Genomic DNA, 22,995 nt, shown 5'->3' with positions numbered 1-22,995 from the left:
TGTAAGAGGCGAATAAGTTATAGGGCACAGGGCATGGGTGGCAACAAGGATGGAAGTGCGCATCTGATGCAATGTTGGCAGCCCTGAGGATTGAAGGACAGGTGATGTGTAAGCCGATGGAGCATGGGTCCATACCGATGCAAAGACCTTGCTGATGGCTGCTTCTATTTGATAGTCTGTAGACCCACCATCCATGGTTGCAGACAGTAAATATGCCATAGACTAAGAGAGAAATGGTACAGGGGAGGGAGAGAGAGAGAGAGAGAGAGAGAGAGGGGGTTACACAGTCAGGAGAAAGAAGATGGGACATAAAGACCAATTGGAATTATGAGCAGTGGTTGAACTCGAAACCCACCTCCGTGGCATACTGCATTGTGGCTGCTCGAGCAAGTTTCTCCTGAATGGCACCAAATTCATTAATTTTTTTCCCAAACTGAACCCTATTGTTCGCATGTTCCACCTAGAGAAGGGGATGAAGAGACATGAAATCTATTTCGCACATGCAAAAATGCTAGCCAGAAACACATACTAGCTTTCAATTGGCCACCATATTTATTGCTCAGATTTGTTTTTTTTTGTTTTTTGTATACACAGTCAAGGCTCGCGTAAGAGTCAACACATTAAACACGAAAACATGCACGGACACATAAAACATATAATAAAGGGAGCGGGAGACAAGAGGGGGAGAGAGAGGAAAGCATACAAGCACAACAACAGTAGAGAACGGGGACGTCGGTCGATCTGTGGAAGGGAGAGGGCTTGGGGGAGAGAAGGGAGAAGAAGGTACAAGAAAATAAGAACCACCTTTAGGGGCCATTTTTCCCCACAAAGCGGGGGGTTGGCCTTTTTTTTGGGCAGCGTGGTCCCATTTTTGAAGCAATGTTTTACGGCTGGATGCCCTTACTGCCGCCAACCATGTTAGTGGCCTCTTGCCACACACAGGGAATTACCAGTGAACTGGTATTCAATTTGCCGACCTCGGAAGGATGACAGGCTGAGTCAACCCCCCTGGTGTTAATTCAGTGATTGACCGGGATTCAAACCCAGGATCCGAGGAACCCAAGCTGGCACCCTAACCGCTAAGCCAACACCAGGCTCGGGGAAGGGGGTATATTTAAAGCAAATGAACACTATTAGGAATTTCAGGAAATAAGTTGGAGATTGAAAGAGGTGGATTTGGGGTGTTTTAACGGGGGTAGAAAAGATCAAGGTTTTGGATGGGGAAAGATAAGAGATGGTGGTGAACAGCTGTTTTGAAGACCTGTAGGGAGGAGTGAGATTGAAGAGAATGTGGGAGTTTGTTCCAGAGGTGGGTGAAAGAGGAATGAAGAGTGACGGTGAGCAGAGAGTCTTGATTTTGGCAGTTTCACCAGAAGAGGGTTGCTGGCAGATCTTGTGCATCCTGAAGGAATATTTGGGGGACAGAGCACAGACAGAGCTGGCGGAGCTATGGCGGAGAGGAGTCGGTAGAAGACAGAAAGACCACCAACCTGCCTGCGGTGAGCGAGTGAAAGGCCCTCAGAATCAGCTTCATCGCGGGAGATTCCAATGATTCTGAAAGCTTTGGATTCAACAGCGTGAAGCCGAGCTAGGTGTGAGGCAGGAGCACCAGCCCAGAGGGGAGAGCAGTATTCCATTTAGCTGCAGATGAAAGCTTTGTATGAGGTGAGGAGCTCAGAACTGCCCAGAAGACTTTGCATGATGAGGTTACCGAGTTGGTGACTGGCTTTGGAGGCCAGCTTGGGAATGTGGTTTTCCCAGGAAAGATCATGGCAGATAGTGAGACCCAAAAGCTTGAGTGACAGAACTTCTTCGAGATGATTGTTGAGAAAGTAGATGGGAGGGTTTTCCAGATGGTATTTTCGAAGAAACATCGTGAAAGTGTGAGATTTGTCAGGATTGAAAGACATGTTCTACTTGTTTGACCAGTCTGATTTTATCCAGGTCTGCAGAGAGTGAAGAGGCTGCTGCCTGACAATATTAGGGTTGACATGTGGAGCGGCAGAGGGTGGAGTCATCAGCAAAGAGATGGAGAGGATTTTCCAGATAGTCGGAGAGATCATTCATGAAGACCAGGAAAAGCACAGGGCCCAGAATACTGCCTTGAAGAACTCCAGCCTGAACAGGAATGGGAGATGGGAGAAGCCCATTCAGGGCGACATGTTGACGACGACCAGAGATGAAGTCCACAAGCCATGCATGGAGGTTTCCACGGATACCATAGGAGGAGAGTTTGGTGAGCAGAGCGGTGTGCCAGACCGTATGGAAGGCATGTGATATGTCAAGGGAGACAGCTCTGATTTCCTGTTTGGCATTGAGGACCTCCATCCATTCTTGAGACAGCAGAAGCAGCATGTCCAGAGTAGAGTACTCTTGTCCAAATTGATGATCACAGATCAAGCCATTGGAGAAGAGGAAGGATTTAATATCGGAAGCGATGATCGATTCCATGACCTTTCTGATTATTGGGAGCAGGCTGATTGGTCTGTAGTTGCAAGGATCTGTTTTTGCAGCTTTTTGTGTAAACCAGTAATGTTGGCTGATTTCCAAGCAGATGGCAGATGACCTTGAGCAAAGGAGAGGGTGAAGAGAACAGAGAGAGGGTGTGAAAGAGCAGCAGAGCAGAATTGTAGGACCCGTGGGATGATGCCTTCTGGTCCAGTTGCAGAATCAGAGTCGAGGTTTGACAGAAACTTCTCCACCTTGTCAGGAGAGAAGTCCAGGAGCAGCTGGGTTCGACTGGGTAAGGTGGGTAGTGGGTACGTTGGGTACAAAGAGGGATAGGTTTGGGAAACAAGATTTAGAGGCAAACACAGAGTTGAGGCATTCGGTCTTTTCACGTGCGGTGTCAGCTGTGCATCCATTTGAGGTAAGGGAGGGGATGGAAGGGGAACAAACACCAGAAACAGATTTGACTAGACACCACCAGGATTTGGAGAAGGGCGACAGGTTTGAGAGTTCAGTCTTGAGAGTAGAGACATGTTGTTTCCTGGCTCTCCTGAGGGTAGACACACACTTGTTCTGAGCTTTGTGGAAGAAACTGAGATTACCTTCCATTGGATTTGCCTTCCACGTTGTTTCAGGCATGAAAAACGAGATGGGATAAATCTGTACATGAGAGAGAGAGAGCAGTTTACTTTGGAAGAATTCCCAGGAAGAATTGATCCAGATGTTTGATGGCTGCTTGAAGACCATGCCAGTTGGCCTGAGTGAAATGCCAGACTCGTCGATGCTGAGGAGGCTCTCTGAGAATGGCCAGAGAGATGTCCACTATAACAAGCAAATGGTCAGAAGAACCGATTGGAGCAGAAGAATAACAGCAGACATTTGCAGGGAAGTTTGTCATAACCATGTCTAGAAGAGATTATGTGCCGTTGACCGAGTTCCGGATCGGGAAATTGACAGATTGTGTCAGTCCCAAGGAGTCGCAGAAGTCCTTTGCTGATGTGCTGCAGCTGGTGAGAGAGGTACCCACACCTAGCCAGCTGGAATGATGACAGTTGAAGTCACCACATATGAGGAAGAGAGAGTTGGGATGAATGGATAGAAATTGGTCCATGTTGTCACACAGTGAAATGTAAATGGAGTCATCACTGTTTGGAGGATGGTACAGAACACATATGCACAAAAGGTGGGAGCAGAGGGGAAGCCGTAGCCAGAGGTACTCCTGGGGGTGGGGTGGAGAGAGGGCAGTGCAAGGAGAGCGAGGAAGAGAGTTTTTGATAAAGATAGCCACCCCACCACCAGGACGAGGCTCAGGTCTATCATACCGGAGGAGGGAGTAACCAGGAAGAGATATTAAGGAATCAGAAACATCTTGAAGGAGGAAAGTTTCTGTTAAGCAGATTACGTCTGGTTTGTCAAAAGCAACTTGTATGGATAGATCAATCAGGTTTGAGCAAAGGCCCCAGATGTTTGAGGTCCATACCATTAAGGAAGAGGGAGGGGGAGCATCAGATACAGGACAGGGGAGGGGAGGGATAGGGTAAGATCGGGGAGGGGAGGGGGAGGTAGGGAGAGCTGTTGATAGTGTGTCAGAGATTGCAGACGAGCTAGTTGAAAGGTAAGAATGAGGAGGACAAAAGGTTTGATGGTGATGGGATGAGGCACAGTGAGGTGTTGTTTGAGGGGGAGGAGGGAAAGCAAAGTAGAAGGTTGGAGGAGGTGGAGGTATGAGATAGAAGGGAGAGGAAGTGGGGAGGAGGCAGCTTTGTGGAGGAGTTAAGAGGCAACTTTGAGGAGGAGGAGTGAGAGGGGAGAATTGGAGAAAAATGGTGAGGAGAATATTTGAAGGGGAGGGCTGAGGGGGAGATTTGAAGGGGAGGGGTGAGGGGGGAGATTTGCAGGGGAGGAGTGAGGGGAGATTTGTAGGGGAGGGGGGAGATTAGAAGGGGAGGGGGGAGATTAGAAGAGGAGGGGTGAGGGGGAGATTTGAAGGGGAGGTGTGAGGGGGAAGATTAGAAGGGGAGGGAGTGAGGGGGGAGATTAGAAGGGGAGAGTGAAGGGGGAGATTTGAAGGGGAGGGTGAAGGGGGAGATTTGAAGGGGAGGGTGAAGGGGGAGATTTGAAGGGGAGGGTGAAGGGGGAGATTTGAAGGGGAGGGTGAAGGGGGAGATTTGAAGGGGAGAGGTGAGGGGGAAGTTTTGGAGTTTAGAAAGTGGATGATTAATGAAAAACGAACATTTATTACAAATTAGGTATATTGTGATTTTCAAGTCAGAGATCCGTTTGAAAATGTTAGAGGAGGGGTGGAATGAAGGTGAGTTCAGAGAATGTAGAAAGGAAGAACTGTAAGAGATTGAATTTTTTTCAATGGAATTATTTAATGAATAAATTGAAAACAGCCTTTTGAAGAGAAGAAGAAGAGCGAGTTATAATATACAACCGAATGCAGCACGGCAGGGAGAAGTTTAAACCTTTTTAAACAAAACCGTGAAAACTATCTGGGAAATTCCCTGAAGTGAGGGCATGGAGGCTAAAGGTGGGTTTTCACGGGACACGCGAACGGTTCGCGAAGGATGCGAATGTCGACAAAATGGCAAAGTCCAACATTCGTATTTTAGGCTCCAAAAGTTCGCCAAACATGCGCGGGGGTTCGGAAGCGTCGTCAATTGTTCGCAGGAGTTTTCAAAAATGTTTGAAATACCCGCCGAACAAAAAACGACTCCTGCGAACAATTGACGACGCTTCCGAACCCCCGCGCATGTTTGGCGAACTTTTTGAGCCTAAAATACGAATGTTGGACTTTGCCATTTTTTCGACATTCGCATCCTTCGCGAACCGTTCGCGTGTCCCGTGAAAACCCACCTTAAGGGGGCTGAAGGATTCTAGAACAGGTTCAGAAGGAGGAACAGAAGAATAGGGGATTAACAGCCAGGTGAGCAGAGAGGGGGAAAAAAAAAAGGGGGAAAAAAAAGGGGAAAAAAAAAGATAGCAAAAAAGCAAGAAATTCAAGGTTTAACATGATATCCAAAAATGATGTTCATTGGAAGAAAAAAAACAAAAAACGAGAGATTCTTGAGGAATCTTGTGATACCAGTACTACCCATCACGGTTAATCTTTTCTTTACTTCACAACTAAAGAGTTTGTAAACCACAACTAAATGTCAATGACGAGACAAATATTTAATGTTAGAGCAAGAAAAGCAGATGTGCCAGTGGGAGTTTGTACAATTAAAAACGAGTGGAAATGAATAAATAAACACTTCAAAGACATTTATATATCACACACAGAAAAAAAAGCTAAACATTTGCATTCCCCACCTTACCAAACCGAAAGAATTCATAGATGTTTTTTTAAAGACGTTTGGGTGAGTGTTTTTGCTCCAATCTTAGTATATAACTGGGGATATTATGCTGGGATCCCAGGCTCAAATCTTATACAGTAATACCTCACTTAGCGCTACCCTGTAAAACGTAGTTTCGTTATAGAGCTCTTCATCAGATTAATTTTTTTAATTAAAAACAAAAATAAGCAAGAAAATCTGTAACATGCGGCACCGTGAAAACACACACACCACCATTGTTTGTATGCACACACTCTGAGCCAATCAGGTAGACGTGGGTTGTGCGTCAGCCTTGGCCACGTCGACCATTAGAACAATTCTCAATAATGCAGACACGATGAAAACCTCTGCCCAGTCACCTCTTCGTTAACTAAAACGAAGTGAACAGTGCAGTTCAGTGCAGTGAACAGTGCAGTTCAGAACAGTACAGTGCAGTTTGTTGAAGAAGGAGGAGAGCCTGTTGAGCTTTGTTCGACAGGTTTAGCACCGCAGTAAAACTTGCACAACACAACATTTGTATTCGTGGCGACGAGCGAGTGCTGACAACCAGCCCGACATTCGGTCCCAACATTAGCTGACCCCACGTATTCGCCGTTGATAAATGCCACTTGCTTCTACATTCGAGGCCCTGTGCCCTAAGTATTCGTGTTTTTTTGTGGGTGAAAAAACATTCTCCCACCACCAACTCGTTCATGGTTTTTCTGACCTAGTTAGACATTTCCGGCCCTGTGCTTCGCGTATTCGTGGTTTTTCTGACCTGCTTCGGCATTTGCGGCCCTGTGCTTCACGTATTCGTGGTTTTTCTGACCTGCTTCGACATTCGCGGCCCTGTGCTTCGCATAGTCGTGGTTTTTCTGACCAGCTTCGACATTCGCAGCCCTGTGCTTCGCGTATTCGTGGTTTTTCTGACCTGCTTCGACATTCACGGCCCTGTGCTTCGCATATTCATGGTTTTTTGCAGGCATATTCACAGTTTGTCATGGGATTTTTGATTTTCCCTTGTGAATCACGAACAGCCGAGAGCCTATCCCCCCATTTCCCCATTGAAACAATGTCCCCATATTTGCGGCAATTTCCAGGAACATATGCCCTGCAAATGTCGGGGTCTGACTGTATTTATAACTAGAGCTTCCAGGGAAGCAGAACTCAACTGAACTGACTGGACAACTTTAAAGTAGGTCAGTTGTCTGTACTAGATTTGACTTAGGATAGCAACCTACCTTGTGTGGTAAGAGTCTCACACACAAAGTTTGATCAAAATCTGTTAATATTTGTGGACGTTAAAGTCTTAACGTCGTTTTCATGACCAAAAACAAAATGGTCGCCTAAGTCCACCATTTTTCAAAGGATCGGGCTGAAATGTAATACCAACCTGGTCTTTGGGGTAAGGATGCTGCATGTCAAGTTTGATCAGAATCAGTTTATATTTGTGGACGCTGGAGTGTTAACGTCGAAAAGTTAACGGACGACAGACGACGGAGGGTTCAGTATGTGATGAACTCAACTGGACAGTAATCCAGTTGAGTTAAAAATAATGTTTACCAACTGTATTGTTATTCGCACTATTACTGATACCCAATGAAGCCCTCATATGGTGCTCATTCGACTATATTAAATAAGACAATTCTATGCATGTATGTATGTAACCCTGGTGTTGGGCTAGCGGCTCGGGTGCCGGCTTAGGATCCTAGGATCCTGGGTTCGAATCCCGGTCGATTGCTGAATTAACGCCAGGGGGGTTGACTCAGCCTGTCATCCTTCCGAGGTCGGCTAATTGAGTACCAGTTCACTGGTAATTCCCTGTTTGTCGTTAAAGGCGGCAAAAAGGGTTGACGTCAGGAAGGGCATCCGGCCGTAAAACATTGCTTCAAAAACATTGCTTTCACCCATCTGCAAAAGGGGACCAAAAAAACAACAACAACCACGGTGCCCGAAAAAGGCCAACCCCCGCTTGCGGGGAAAAATGGCCTCTAAAGGTGGTTATTTTTTTTTTATATATGCATGTATGTATGTATGTATGTATATATATATTCACATCTGAAAAAAACCCCCAAAAAACAAGGCTGGCCCGATCTCCACCAAATTTTGCATACATATCGGTAATACCCAGTGTCAGGTTATGGACACAAAAAAAAAATCCCTCTCCCATTCACAGGGGTGGGGGGTGGGGGGTGGGGGGGACGACGGCGTCTTGCCTTGACGATTCGGGAACACATCTCCATATAAACAATAGTATAAATGACAGCTTGTGATGGATTTTCGAATAGCGTCAAAATTTGCTGTTCGATCATTTTTGAAATTTGTTATGCTGATGCGATTTTCTTTATTGGCAGCAGTGTATAAACAAACATGAAGTACAACAAACCATTTGACCTCAATCAAAAGTGATAAAATGCACTAATATGCAGATTAATTAAATGGGTAACCCTAGAAGGCACTTGGTGGAGCGCACGCCTCTGCCAGGCTAAACAATTTATGTTTTGTATCCCACTGATAGACCGAATCTGGATTCGGACCTCAACCAAAATCTAATCGGCTTGTTCTTGTCACCTAACCAACTCATCCACCAAGTTTATTCATAACTCGTCCACAACGTTTTAAAATATCATATTATACATCGCTTTTCACCCGATCTCCCAATGGTGAAGAATCATTTAAAAAAAATTCTACTAGCTGGATCCAGATCCGGATCTACACCAAAATCCAATCATTTCGTCCTTGTCACATACACTACCTCTCTGCCAAATTTCGTCCGAATCAGTCTTTGTTTGAGATTCGCTTTTTGAGATATCTTGTTCACAGACAAACAAACAAAGACAGACAAAAACAGTCAGGCAGGAGTGAAAACATAACCTCCATCCTCCTTCGGTGGTGGAGGTAAAAATTCCATCTGCAAATTATGTGACATCACTTGGCCAATGACGTCGCGAAGCAGCAAGATCAAAAGATTGGCAGACTCTCTTTATATACAGCACTGAGGTCACCACCCAGCTCAAACCAGTGTTTTTTGGTGTACATATGAAGAAAAGCAAGGAAATTAAGAGCAGAGTTTGGAAGATAATAAAGTGGGGAGAGTGCAGGGACAACGTAGCGGTAGATTACAAGGTAAGGGCAAGTATGATGAACTTAGAAAAGATGCCAAAGGTTTGGAGGAGTGGAAGAAATACAGAGGCATTAATGCAATTGCAGAAGTCGTGTGGAAGAACATCAAGGAGTAGAAACCAGTTATTGTGGACATCCTTTCAAATCTGCTCACCGCACACGCAATGGCACTCTTCATTGTCCCAGACAGGGCGGCTGCCATACCAAAGCGTCCATTATTGAGAACGTTCATTGCCACCTTGAACCCAGATCCCAGCCCCCCAAGGAGATTGGAGGCAGGGACTCGCACATTGTCAAATGAAACTTCCGCTGTGTTGGATGCCTTTATTCCCATCTTTTTCTCTGGAGGACCGCTGAGGAGAGCAAAAAGGAGGTGGGTGTAATGTATATTCATTTTGGAGAGCAAAGGGGAAAGAGAATGAGCATGGGCTGGAAGGTTGAAGGGAATGGGAGAAGGGTAATGGTTTAGGAAGGGTTGGGGGAGAGGAAGAGAGGTGGATGGGGTGGCAGGGGAAGCAATGGAAAGATGAAAAGGCATGATGATACAGCAGAGATAAATGAAAGATGGACGAGAAGAAGAAGGGTGCGGGGAGGGAGTAGAGGGTGGGGTGGTGGTAAAGTCTGAGAAAGTATTATGAAAATAAAGGATTTCACAAAGATCAAACAAGATTAAGAAAGCAAACAAACATCCGGAGAGGAAAGTAAAGTATGAAACGGAATGGAGAAATAAATTAGACAACCTCGTCACTCCTCCAAATCCTCTCTCCACGATAAAAGCAGATATTTTCTCCTTATCTCCAGGAACAGGTGTTTTAGCAAAAACTGTGAAGACTTCAGCAGTACCACCATTACTGTAAAAAAATAAAAGTACCAAAAGCATTCCAATTGTGTTTATAATGTTCAAAAGGCATTTTGTTTACAGAATGGAATAGTTGGTGATAGATTGCTACAAATAGTTTGAAAAGACAAATGAGCAAAGACAAAGCATGCAGCATACACTGTTACAGAGCATCGGCACTACCGAAGCCGTTTATTGGTAAGGGTTATACACTGGGTGGTTTGCCATTGCCTTCCCAGCAGTAGTTTGGAATTTGTTCAGAGTGTGGGCGATAGCTCTCCTACTCTTCGCAAAGAAAACAGTGCGATCTTTAACGTCCTTCAAGTAATGCTGGCAGACGAGACGCCCAGGTTAAGGTCAATCCGAGGGACGGCGCATACATTGATGAATCACCTGCCTGTGAAACACCAGGATGACAGTTTATAGCCGGGCCGAGATTCAAATGATAGCTGAGAGGCAGGTGTAAATACATTGAGGCCATCCTGCCAACCACATTACATCATTGTGGGAATGACTTATAGGGGCTAACTTTGCATAGTATAGGGTAGTTACCTCCCATATTTCATGTACTGGAGCAGTGGTCCCCAACCTTTACTGTCCCTTGGGCAACAATACTTTAGACTTAAAATGCACTTTTCTATATGTTTAACAATTGAAAGACAGCATTTGTAACTGTCCCGATTATAAACCACACTCCGACACAGGCTATACGTTTTTTTCTATGTGACAAAGCAGCACCAGTGAGAGTTGATTTGCCACTTGTGTATCCTGAATTGGTAAGTCGGGCCCAGCACGGTAAATAAAATAATTTGCAAGATTGTTCAAACTGATTTAAACACCATTAATGAATATTAAACGTTGGTACAAGCCCTGAAACTTATTCCTGTTTTAAATAACCCATTTAATAATATTACAGTACTACATACATAACATTTAGGACACAATAAATGACAACGATGCAGGTATTGTAGAAAAAGTGCACAGGTCGTAAGAAATATTAGCTATTTACAGTGCAGTATATAACTAAACTGATTTACAAAAAATAAAGCATTGCTTGAGGTATTTCATTGCAGAAAACACCGTCTCACACAGGTACGCAGATCCGAAGAAAGCACTCATGCGAAGACACACTTCTTTCAAAAGGGGGTACTTTTGTCTCCCCACGAGTGTCCAAAATGCCTTGTCAGATCAGAGACTTCAATTGTAAATCATTCTGAAGGAGATCATTTCCATCCCAAGCTCAGAATTGTCACGTTTCACCATTTTGCTATTTTTGGCTGCAGTTTCACCGTCTTCGGTGTCTGCAAAAGGGTTCTGAAGGTATTTGGCTATGGATTGCACATGTCTCAGTAAAATCAAATAGTCTTAAAAGTCTTCAATTTAATTTCAATGTGTTCAGAATGTTCAATGTTCCTTATTGAAAGACGTATGTTCTTCCTGCCTCTTCTCTAGGCCTGAAAAGTCAGTGAAAACTCTTCCTGATTCGAGTTCTCCACAATCTCAGTTTGCTTCGGAATGAGTTCACTGATCCAATCAATTGCGTCGGATTTTTGTCCTCACCGTGAATTTCAAGGTTAACACTTTGGAAGTCAAATCAGTCAAAATGCCAATTCAGTGAGCGATTGTTGATCGCTGAGGTAGTGTTGACTTCTCTCTTTCAATAAATATTTTATTTCTAGGTGAAGTTCCTGGAAACGCTCCAAAACGTTTCCTTTCCTGAGCCATCGCTCATCTCAATGCAAGATAAGATCCTCGTATTAAGCATCAAGTTCAGATAGGAGCGTCTTGAGTAGCCTGTGTTGCCGTGGATCGAGTTGACGATCTTCACAATCACACTCATGACATGCTGAAAATGAAGCACTTTTGGCACACAAAGCCTGCAGATGGACGATGCAGTGGTAGTTGGGAGATTCACGGAAGTCAGAGTAGGTTTTGCACATGAGAATAAAGCCAATCTTCTATCCGAGCAGGTACACTTCAGCTGTAATTGACACCAGTTTTTGCAGAAGGCACCGATCTCTTGCAGGGAAAGTTTGCAGGCCCGATAAATATCTTCGCCACATGTATTGCAAGTCAGTGGTACAACTACCAGCATATCTTCTTTCACACTCCAATCCTCAAAAATAAAAATGCACAACTGAGCCGTGTCACACACCTTATCGACCAGTGCTTTTCTGATGTAGAGCACACAGATCGATCGATTAATCACCCTCATGAAAGATAGTTATATAATTCTGACCAACTTTGTCAATTGTTGGAATGGCCAGGAAGTGAGAGGCACATCACAGATATTTTAATTGATAAATTTGCTGGATTATCACAAGTTGGTTGTTCAGATCTTTTTAAACATGCAAAACCCACAATGGTCCCAACTTGGTTTAATTTTAATTTTTAAGCTTAGGCCACTTGTGCATTACAAGGCGAGGGTAAGGCCCTTGAAGGACATTCAAGAATGTTCTCAGAATAAGATTAAAGTGGCAGAATAATGGAAAACTTGATTTATCCATGCAATTACTTGCCCCCCATAAAGATTGCAGAAAATGTGCCTAAATTTTAGCTCACAATACCCTTACGATGTGGACATCAGTGAAGGTAGTGGGACAGTAATTAAAGCTTTTTGACAAGGCGGTGAGGTAATTTAGAAGAACGCGAGAGTACGGTGCAGAAAATCACAAACCCACCTTATCCAAAGTTTGTTGCCAGAGAGGGTGAAGTATTGACCACAGGGGGATGGTTTCGCATAAGTTTTAACAGATGCTGCGTCCGATCCAGAGGCAGGCTCAGTCAAGCAGAACGCAGCCATCTGCTCTCCTAGATGTGAGGTAAGGAGAACGTGTTGAGAAAGTAATGGACTTTGCACAGGACTGGGAAGAAAACAATCCTGAGGAAATTATGGGTGGGAGAGGAATGGTGTCTCAGGGTACGTGACAAACTAACCCGAGGCAAGTCGAGGGAGATATTGCTTCTTCTGTTCTTCGCTGCCATATAGCAAGATGGCCTTATAGCCGATGGACTGGTGGGCACCCAGGACAATTCCCACTGCGAGGTCAGCTGCTCCAACCTCCTCAACCAGCCGGGCATACTGACAAGATGAAGTCGACAAGGCCAGAAGGTGTTTAGCTCATAAACTGCTGTCACATAAACATCCTATTGTAATTCACTTATGAGTACAGTAAACCCTTCTTTTATGTAGGGTTTTTTTTAATGCAGTTTAGACTTTTACACGTATAATTTTCTGTATACACTTCTGTTTTGCGCAGATCCAGTCTCACTTTTACATGGTATTTTCCCACCAGTCCGGCTCTTCTTCCTACACTGTGGTGGCAGCGTGTGCAATCAGTGGCGCTGCAGGTGGTAACTGAGATACGCAGTGCGTACCGTACTGTACTGTACCTATCTCTCTCCATGCCAATGTGCTCCGTGAAATCGTTGTCAATTCCTTTATTTTTGGTTACGACTTGTGATTTGTAACCATGGTTGCCAGAGGAAAACTGTTGCTAGTGGTGAACCAATTGCAAACAATTTGAGGAAGATGACATATTTAACATACTAAATGGAGGTTTTGTGGAGTTTGGTTGAGGTGAGGGTGTGGTGTCACTGGGCAGATATGGCATCAGCGAGTCCTGTATCTGCCAATAAAATAAATGCGTAGACAACATAAGGAAGAACAACGTAATGTTGCAGTCATTGCTTCCAAAAGTGCAAAAGTGCTGTACGTTTGTGATACCAAAATGTCCAAGATGGAAACAGTGAAAGAAAAACAATTATACAGGCCAGAAAGTTTTTATTGAACATTATGTATTTTATTAATTAGCATATTTAATGCCCTTTTAATTTTTCATGATTGTTCGTGCAAAGATGTCATTTGCTACCCATGATAGCATCGTTTGCCATGTCGTTTTGTATATCAAAATGTTGTTTGTTACTCAAAATTAAAATGCCCGAAAATTAATCAAGCTAGGTGAGTAAAGACTGAGCCCCGAACCTAACCCCCTTTTTCCCATAGGTCCTAGGTCTTATTTTGCGTAAGGTTTTCCAAGAACGTAACCTCCGTGTATAACAAGAGTTTACCATATACACTGGGTGGTATAAATCCCATTGCAGCAGGACAATGACCTCAAACACTCTACAAAAAGCACCCAGGAATGGTTCAAGACAAAACGCTGGACTGTTCTGAAATTGCCAGCAATGAGTCCAGATCTAAATCGCATTGAACACCTGTGGGGAGATCTGAAAACAGCAGTTGGGAGAAGGCTCCCTTCAAATCTGGGAGAACTGGAGCAGTTTGCACAAGAAGAGTGGGTGAAACTGCCAGCAGAGAGGTGTAGGAAGCTCATTCATGGCTATAGGAAGCCCTTGACTGCAGTTATTTTGTCCAAACGCTTTGCTGCCAAATATTAAGTCTTGGGTGTCAATAATTTTGTCAATGCGATTTCTTTTTATTCTCTGATTTAAAATTATATATTAAGTTCTGAATAAAAAACAAAGGTTCTGTAATATTAACAGTGAAATAATGAATTGTGGAGACCAAATACTTTTGTCAATTTCAACTTATTTTAGAGAAAATTGTGAGTTATTTGAAAAAAGTGTAAGGGTGCCAATATTTTTGGCCACGACTGTATATCAATGGTACAAACCCAAAGGTCAAGTATTCACAAACAATAAAACAGGTCATTTTAAATCTACACGATTGCCGATACGATTTCCCTTCTGAAGAGTTATGTAATCCACACTGCACTACAAATACTTGTTTTATGTCGCAACATCTGAATTTAACAAGGATTTAACTTAGAACCAGACAGCTCAGGAGAACGTCACAAACAAATGAGCTATCCTGCTCCTATAAAACGAGTTTGCATGAGTTTTGAGCACATTTTTAGAGCCACAAGTTAACACGATCATCTTCAACGATGTTTTTATGCAAACATACAAAACCTTACGAATCCACTAATTATAGAGCAGGATGGAGATAAAAAGCAAAGGAATGGTTCAGAGGATTCCAGATGGGATACCTTTAGGGTGCCTTCACATACACGGATTATTCTTACGAGTCCTTACGGATCGCCAACTCGTAGTCAATCGCAAGCATCCGTAAATAACTCGCTGGTATCCGTAGATAACTCGTCACAACTCGCAACAACTTTTGACATGTCAAAAATCATCTTCCGATTGTCCACGGATTGATTTTTCCGTAAATAACTCGTAACAATCCGTAAGTATCGTAAACCGCTCGCAACAACACGTAACCATCCGTAACTGCTCGCAAGAATCCGTAAATGACTCGTAAGAATATTTTTTACGATTTGTTACGGTTAGTTTACGGATTATTTACGGATTATCACGAGTGCTTACGTGTTGTTTAAGATTTCATTCGGGTCGTGTTACGTATTCTTACGTATTGTTTACGATTTGGGGAAAGGTATAAAAGCTGCAAAATCGAACACTTCATTTTCAGTTGTTATCAAGAAGTCATAGAAGTCACATCTCTGCATATCTACTCTACAATATCTACAAGCATGGCTCCAAAGAAGAAGGCAGTCAACAAGAAGTCTCCTGCTCTTCGAAAATCTCCGCGGAAGAAGAAGAGGACACGCTCGCGTTCCCCTGAACCACCACCGCAGCTAGACCCTGTTGATGATGTAGAAGACACTGAACGTGACCGTGACTCCTCGATCTCCAAAAGTGATGCTTCAGACGATGGTGCAGCTACAGCTACTGCCACGACCACTGCAGCAGTAAGTCAAAATAATAGTAATAAATAAGGAATATAGTAATAAATAATATAATATGTATAATGTATAATATGTATAATATAATATATAATTATAGTAATTGTACAATTATTTGTTTTTATTAGAGATACGATTTTAAGTATTCGAATATTCGATCAGGGAAGTATTCGAACTCAGGAAGTGCATGCCATAGTTTTTATGTGTATTATGAAATTGGCTATTTTTTATATTTTCAGAATCACAAAACCAGGAAGCCTAAGACTAAGATGGCCAGGTCCCTCACGAAGGAAGAAGAGGATGAGGTTATTGAGTGGCTGCAGTCGAACCGATTCCTTTACGACAAGTCCAGTTTCGAGTTTAAGAACCGTCAATAGAAGGAGCGCGCCTGGCTGGAGATGGATCAGAAGATGCGGATGAACCCTGGCGACCTCTACAGATGGTATACTTCATTGAGGACCCAGTACGTGAAGGAGGTGAAGAAGAAGGAAACTAAAACACGATCCGGCGCCGGTGCTGTAGATGACATCATGACGCCTAGAATCACCTGGTTGTTGGAGAAGTTTGAGTTCGTCAAGCAGTATGTCTGTCAAGCCAGGGCCACCAGAGGGTCGAAGATTCATAGACCTGACCAGCACTCTGACTGCAGTGAGTCATCAGTGACACCCCAGACTACCCTTGAGGGTACATCACAGTCGGCGACAACATCAACGACAACAGCCTCCATCTCCGACTGCCTCGACAAAGTCTCGCAGCAGCTGGCAGAGCCGAAGAATGACATAGAGAAGACCTGCGACTTCCTCGGCATGCTCATGGCGAAGATGACCCCTTCCTGTCTGGAGGATTTCACCCATGAAGCCACCTGCAAGGCGATGGAGTATGTGAAACAGTCCAACCTGGAACGTCGTCAAGCGCAGCAACCACCGCAAGTCACCTTTTTGCAGCCACCACAGCCTCCGCAATTGCAGCAAGCCAGCCAGCCACTAGCACCGCAGTACGCCCTGGCAGTACGCAACCTGGCAGCATCCAACCCACCTGCTAATGTCCTGCAGTACCCGTGGACAGAGTGTCAACCGGCCAACCTGCAACCCGTCCTGCCGGATCAGCTGCAACCCACCGCCTACTCCACCCCAGTCCACAGTGGAACCCAGGCACGCACCACTACAACTACAACTTCGACGGATACTGCAGCAGCCTTGACCGGTGCTTTTCAGACACTGAACCCCAACACTTCCTTCAACTCGTCCTTCAACTTGAGTGACTATATTCCTGCTACGCCCAAGACGCCGACTACTGACGCCCAGTGAAGACTTAGTAAATGAACAGTGTAATATTGAAAGTAAAATGTATTGTAACTTGTGTAACTTTGTAAAATGTTTTGAATATTATAAATAAAGAAATAAAGTTGAAAACAAAACAAGAAAATAGATATTTCGTTTTATTTGTTTTTATTTTAATTTTTACAATAGTCACATTTACATTTTCAATTATTATTAATAATACAATCAATTACAAATTAAAATACAGTACAAGAAGTCCCTATAGTGTCAAATCAAATCATGTTCTCCTGCCATTCCACAGCCCCTGCCTCGGAGTTGAAGTACTCTTTAAGATAGTTCCTTTGTGCGGTACCAGCAGCGTTGCCAACATTTCTCTGATAACCTGCCACTCCGTCAACAAGTTGCATACCCTGTCTCCATTGTCCTGGAACTAGGTTGTGACTGTTGTCTTCTTCATCAACTAAATGGTGTAGTGCAGCAGGCTGTCTGATCCTTAGTAAGTTGTGGAGGGTAGTACAGGCCAAGACAATGGAATCTACTGTTTCTGGTACTTGTTGCATAGCTCCAAGCAGAATCTGGAATCTCATGGCAAGAATGCCAAAAGCATTCTCCACAACTCTACGTGCACGAGACAGTCTGTAGTTGAAAGTGCGCTCGTCATGGTCCAGATGTCTTCTCGAGTATGGTTTCATCATCCATGGTCTGAGTGGAAAGGCATCATCCCCAATCAGAAAGTAGGGAGTGTCTCTGTCATCATGTGGAAGGGGAGATGGTGGTGGAAGGCCCAGGGTTCCTTCTTCCAGCATTGGTAGCAGTTCTGAGTTGTTGAATATCTGGCCATCAGAGGAACTTCCATATGAACCAACACCCAACCATATGAACTTGTAGTCAGCATCCACTAGAGCCATCATCACCATGGAGAAGAAGTTCTTGTAGTTGTAAAACAACGAACCAGTCAGCAGGCTTCTTGATTCTGATGTGTTTGCCATCCAACGCACCGCAAGCATGTGGAAGGTTCCAGACTGTTTCAAACTCTGCTGATATGCGCAACTAATCTTCTTCGGGGATGTTGTCTGGCATGACTTCTTTGTATGCTGAGATGATTGCTTCGCAGACTTCAGGTACGAAGCGTGATATGGAGTTTCGGGCCACACGGAAGGAATACATCAGATCTGCATAATTCACACCAGTAGCTAGATGCTTGAGTGTTACAGCTAACTTCAGTCCAGGCTCAAGCGGCTCCCTGAAAGTAGACAAAAATTGTACACATATTTAAAATGTAATGACAATGGTAGCTTTATATCAAATATTAGCAAAACTAATAAAATTAGGTAAAAAATAAACAAATATGTACCTGAATGAGGTGGACTTTTTCTTGATAGCAGGAGTAACCCTGTCAAGAATCTCTCCAAACAGGTCAGCATCAACTCAGAGAAAGTTCTTGTAGCTAGCAGGGTCTTCTCGGTTCAGCTCATGCAGGAGATGATCATACTGTCCAAAGAGGGTCCTGCGGGCCAGCCAGGTCCTGCACCAAACCCTTCTGCGAGCTGGACGCCTCCTCCGTCTCGGTCGAGGAATATCTGGTAGCTGCTGAGCCTCTTCCTCTTCCCTCTGGGCTAGTTCAAGGAGCAATTGTAGCAATTGTTGATATAACTGCAATCTGTTTCTCTCATATGCCATGTTGTCTCTCTGGATGTCAGTTGTCGAATGATGATACATTGAGATTTGCAGGATTTATATACTTTTTGCCAAAAAATCGTAAGGACTCGTAACTAACTCGTAACTATTCGTAACAACACGTAAACAGGTCGTAACTAACACGTAAAAGCTTCGATGTATCGTAACATTCCGTAATATACTCGTAACAATCCGTAACAATCCGTAACAAGCTCGTAAAATGCCCGTAAGTTGCTCATAGTTATCCGTGACAACTCGTAACAAATCGTGGGATTTTTCCGTAAATACATCGTAATAACTCGTAATAATCCATAATAAACCGTAAATAGCTCGTAATAACTCGTAACAACTCTTAAATCGCTCTTAAAAGTGGCCAAATCGTAAGGATCCGTGTACTTTTACGAATTTGTGCGATCCGTAAGGACTCGTAAGAATAATCCGTGTATGTGAAGGTTGCATTAAGGAGTGGGAAATAACAAAGACATAGATTGGGTTGTGTTTTTCTGCAAAAGACCTGCGTGTTTCGTAGACCCAATCCACCATATTGCATGGGGACCTGCAGGCCAAATGCCCCCATTTCCCTCAACCCCGCCATAGTATTCTCCTCTACTGCTTCAGCTGCTTCGTTGGCCGCAGCGTTGTTAATTTCCTAAGGAGCACAAAACAAGATACATACTGTAACCATTTCTACCATGCAATCATCACCAAGCGAATTACCCTCCACCACCAAAGATGGACAGACGTCATGTTTTCACCCGTGTGTGTGTGTGTGTGTGTGTGTGTGTGTGTGTGTGTGTGTGTGTGTGTGTGTGTGTGTGCGCGCGCGCGCACGCACGATATCTCAAAAAGTTGACGGATTCGAACCAACCTTGGTGGACAGGTTGGGTGTGTAACAAGAATGAATTGCTTCAATTTTGGTGAAGAGCTGTATCCGGATATGAGAAAGTGATTCTTCAACATCGAGAAATGGGGCCAAAAATGATATTATGTGGCATGATATTTCAAAAAGTTGCATCATACGGATTATGACAAAACTTGGTGGATGAGTTGGGTGTGCGACAAGAACAAGCCGAATAGATTTTGGTTCAGGCCAGCAGATCCAGTCCATCAATGGGATACGAAACGTAAACTGTAAGCCGTTCAAATTTCTGAATGGTATCGGTTGAATAAGAAAGAAAATTAGGACTTTTATATTAGATCCTACTGCCCAAGCATGTCATATACCATGTTAATCCTCACGATGACCGACCCTTGACACTCTCACATTCCACTTCTACACAGTGGTCAATGGAGCTGCTTGTCTCCATACCTTGAAGAATCGTGAAACAGGTGACACCAATTCCTTCAGTTCCTGCTGCTGTTCCTCATTCAGCGCTGTAGTGCATACAGTAGGAAAGAATGTTGATTACTTTTGAACACTACCAAACAAGCTTCATCTGAGACTCCTTAGCATAATATCTAAATATACCAGAGCAAAGGTCAAAGAGCAAAATTGCATTTTGGGTAAAACCTTTTACATGGGTTTAGATAAGTTATTTTTTTAGCAAATTTCGACAAAACCTCAGTAAAGTTTGGAAATGGGAGAAACAATGGAAAGGGCAGTGTACCTTGTGGATAAGGTAGAACCTGTTCTGTGACGAGTCGACCCATGAAGATGTTTGCTGCGAATGACGAAGACGCCTATTGAGGTCATGGGCAAAGAAAGTACAAAATTGCTGTGATTGATGGCGAGGAAGAAAGGGGCAAGAATACATTGAAGAGAGGATTAATGCAAGGTGCTCGTTTACCTCGGTGCTTGTTTACCTCGGTGCTTGTTTTTTCTTTAACAGACGTTTCAGGTTTCAAATGAGCTGTGGCAGTGGACTGCGGAAGTACCTTGTCATTATTATAATGTATTAATCCAATTAATCATGTCAAATATCAACAAACTGTAAAGTATGACCCATATTTGATTACCCCTGCTAAAACTACAAAAAAAAAAAAACAACCCACCTTTAGAGGCCATTTTTCCCCGCAAGCAGGGGTTGGCCTTTTTCGGGAACCGTGGTTGTTGTTGTTTTTTGGTCCCCTTTTTGAAGCAATGTTTTACGGCCGGATGCCCTTCCTGACACCAACCCTTTTTGCCGCCTTTAACGACAAACAGGGAATTACCAGTGAACTGGTACTCAATTAGCCGACCTCGGAAGGATGACAGGCTGAGTCAACCCCCCTGGCGTTAATTCAGCGATCGACCGGGATTCGAACCCAGGATCCTAGGATCCTAAGCCGGCACCCTAGCCGCTAGCCCGCTAGCCCAACACTAGCCCAACACCAGCTAAAACTACAAGGTAAAGTAAAATACTAACCATACACCAGATTTACTGTAATATCAATAGGCTAGCAGGATAACCTAATATGATGTAGTATAATATGAAGTAGTATGATGCATACTCACCTCTAAGCGGTCTAGCCTGGGCTTGCATCTTGGCGCAGTTGTAAACTGCCATTCTGGTGACATAGCTGCCATAGAGAGGGTACAGCATCGAGCGACTACATTGACTCTTGGGTTAGCTAGACTATGCTTGATGTTTGGATTTAGGGGATCTGTGGGGGGCTTGAGTGACTGTTGCTCCTGATCCAGCATCCAGGTGAGCTTCAAGACCTGCAGTCATATTTTTTTTTCTTTTTCTTTTTTACAAGGTCCAAGGCTTGTGATGGAGCTGACACACATCCATGATCCAGCATCCAGGTGAGCATCAAGACTTGCGGTACTATTTTTTATATACAAGGTCTAATGCTTGTGATGGAGCTGACACACACACACACACACACACACACACACACACACACACACACACACACACACACACACACACACACACACACACACACACACACACACACACTCACACTCTCACTCTCACTCACTCTCTCTCTCTCTCTTTCTCTCTCTCTCTCTCTCTCGCGCCCCCTGCTGGCCGTTCGTGTGTTGGGCGTGGCAAGATGGCGTGCACTGGTGTTTGTGTGCTGTAGCTCCGTGCTTGTGTTGTGTTGTCCCCCCCCCCCCCCCCCCCCCCATTCCTTCCTTTCCTATCGCGCCTTTGTCGTGTCCTTCTTTACCACCTGTGCCCCTTTCCCTCCCTTGAGACAGAGAGAGTGAGAGAAGAGCCCAAAGGTGAGAGCAGGCCCGTTCGGTTCAGTTTACCTGCTCCGTCGGTGCTGTTTACCTTACTCGCGTCGTGTGAACTTTATTATTCATTATTTCATTTCGACTTTATTTATTTTGTGTCCTTTCCGCCTGGTCAAGGTGGAAAGGTGAGACATCGCCGTTATGGCGAGTGTTCGTGCACGGCAGGAAGGGTTTGAAACCCTAACAAGGAAGCATGCTTTCGTGTGTGTCCCTCCCGAAGGTGTTCCTACCGAGGACATTATCCTAGCTGTAGGGAATGTTATCGGCGATGAAAATGTCCGCGCCGCGTCGCGGATGAACCAAAAGTTTGTTGTTTTCGTGTCGGACGAGAAGTTCGTGCATGATGTTGTTAGTACCGGTCTGTCATTGAAAGGTGGGCAGTTCGTCATGGTTTCCCCGATGGACACACCGGCGATTAAAGTTATTATTTCAAATGTCGCTCCGTTTATCACAGATGATAAATTAATGGCTGTTCTGACCCGGTATGGAACTGTTGTTTCCCGAATCTCGATGATTCCCCTGGGATGTCGGGATGAACGAATGAAACATGTTATGAGTTTCCGGAGACAAGTATTCATGGTGCTTCCTGATCGCGGAGACGATACAGGACTAAACATCTCGTTTAAAATTTCGGTAAATGATCGTCAATATCAAATGTACGCTTCGTCAGGCACCTTAACGTGCTTCCTTTGTGGAGCCTTCGGACACGTTAAAAGGTTTTGTCCCAAAGCATCTTGTACGAAGTGCGGCAAATTGGGACACACCAATGTGGGCTGTAAAAAAGAAAACGCCCCGACCGTGCTTCCTCATGCCTCGACCGTGCTTCCTCGCGCCTCGACCGTGCTTCCTCACGCCTCGACCGTGCTTCCCCACGCCTCGACCGTGCTTCCTCACGCCTCGACCGTGCTCCCCGACGCTCAAACCGTGCTCCCCGACGCTCAAACCGTGCTTCCTGGCGCTCAAACCGTGCTACCTGAAGCCCCGACCGTGCTTCCCGACGCCCCGACTGTGCTTCCTGATGTCCCAACTGTGCTTCCCGAGGTCCCGACTACGCTTCCCGAAGCCCCAACCGTGCTACCTGAAGCCCCAACCGTGCTACCCGAAGCCCCAACCGTGCTTCCCGAAGCCCCGACTGTGCTTCCCGACGCCACGACTGTGCTTCCCGACGCCCCGACCGTGCTTCCCGACGCCCCGGTGCTACCCAAACCCAGTGAGATGGCACTTGGTGATGCTAGTACTGCTGACGAACCCATGAATGAAGAACTTGTCATACTGACCAAAAAACGGAAAGCACCACTAACAAATAGCCCCGATGGTGCGATAAAGAAGGCTGTCTTGGGCAGAGACACTGCCTCTGCAAAAGAGGGCAAAACGTTTACAGCAAACGAAAATATCGAACGCCAAAGTGGTAAAG

General features: G+C 44.6%; 2 protein-coding genes across 5 annotated transcripts in view; one reads left to right on the top strand and one right to left on the bottom strand.

Moving 5' to 3' along the window:
* ACADVL (acyl-CoA dehydrogenase very long chain) overlaps positions 1–22,995 on the bottom strand; it is a 53,345-nt gene that overhangs the window by 16,474 nt on the left and 13,876 nt on the right. The window contains exons 3-12 of one of the 4 annotated variants that reach the window (XM_068132634.2): positions 20,216–20,275; positions 20,020–20,092; positions 19,722–19,786; positions 18,927–19,061; positions 12,664–12,808; positions 12,408–12,537; positions 9,629–9,739; positions 9,043–9,241; positions 356–460; positions 136–222 (exon numbers count right to left, since the gene is read on the bottom strand). In XM_068132634.2, the coding sequence (XP_067988735.2) occupies positions 136–222; positions 356–460; positions 9,043–9,241; positions 9,629–9,739; positions 12,408–12,537; positions 12,664–12,808; positions 18,927–19,061; positions 19,722–19,786; positions 20,020–20,092; positions 20,216–20,275 (1,110 nt within the window). Of the gene's footprint in view, positions 1–135; positions 223–355; positions 461–9,042; positions 9,242–9,628; positions 9,740–12,407; positions 12,538–12,663; positions 12,809–18,926; positions 19,062–19,721; positions 19,787–20,019; positions 20,093–20,199; positions 20,276–22,995 lie in introns of all 4 variants that reach the window. The other 3 variants (XM_068132650.2, XM_068132641.2, XM_068132668.2) reach the window with 3 other exon arrangements.
* Positions 15,093–15,832, top strand: LOC144888495 (uncharacterized). Its single transcript, XM_078766531.1, has 2 exons — positions 15,093–15,461; positions 15,695–15,832. Exons 1-2 carry the CDS (start codon positions 15,243–15,245, stop codon positions 15,830–15,832), a joined length of 357 nt encoding a protein of 118 aa, XP_078622657.1. The 5' UTR covers positions 15,093–15,242.

The sequence above is a fragment of the Myxine glutinosa genome, chromosome 1, assembly GCF_964187855.1.
Source record: "Myxine glutinosa chromosome 1, kmMyxGlut1.1, whole genome shotgun sequence".
Lineage (NCBI taxonomy): Eukaryota > Metazoa > Chordata > Myxini > Myxiniformes > Myxinidae > Myxine > Myxine glutinosa.
Note: the sequence above shows the minus strand (reverse complement) of the source record. Positions and strands in the feature narration are given on the sequence as shown.

Coding starts and splice junctions, on each gene's coding strand:
- LOC144888495 (XM_078766531.1), top strand. CDS start 15,243: ATGGCTCCAAAGAAGAAGGCAGTCAACAAGAAGTCTCCTGCTCTTCGA. Junction 15,462..15,694: donor CTGCCACGACCACTGCAGCA/GTAAGTCAAAAT, acceptor TTATATTTTCAG/AATCACAAAACCAGGAAGCC.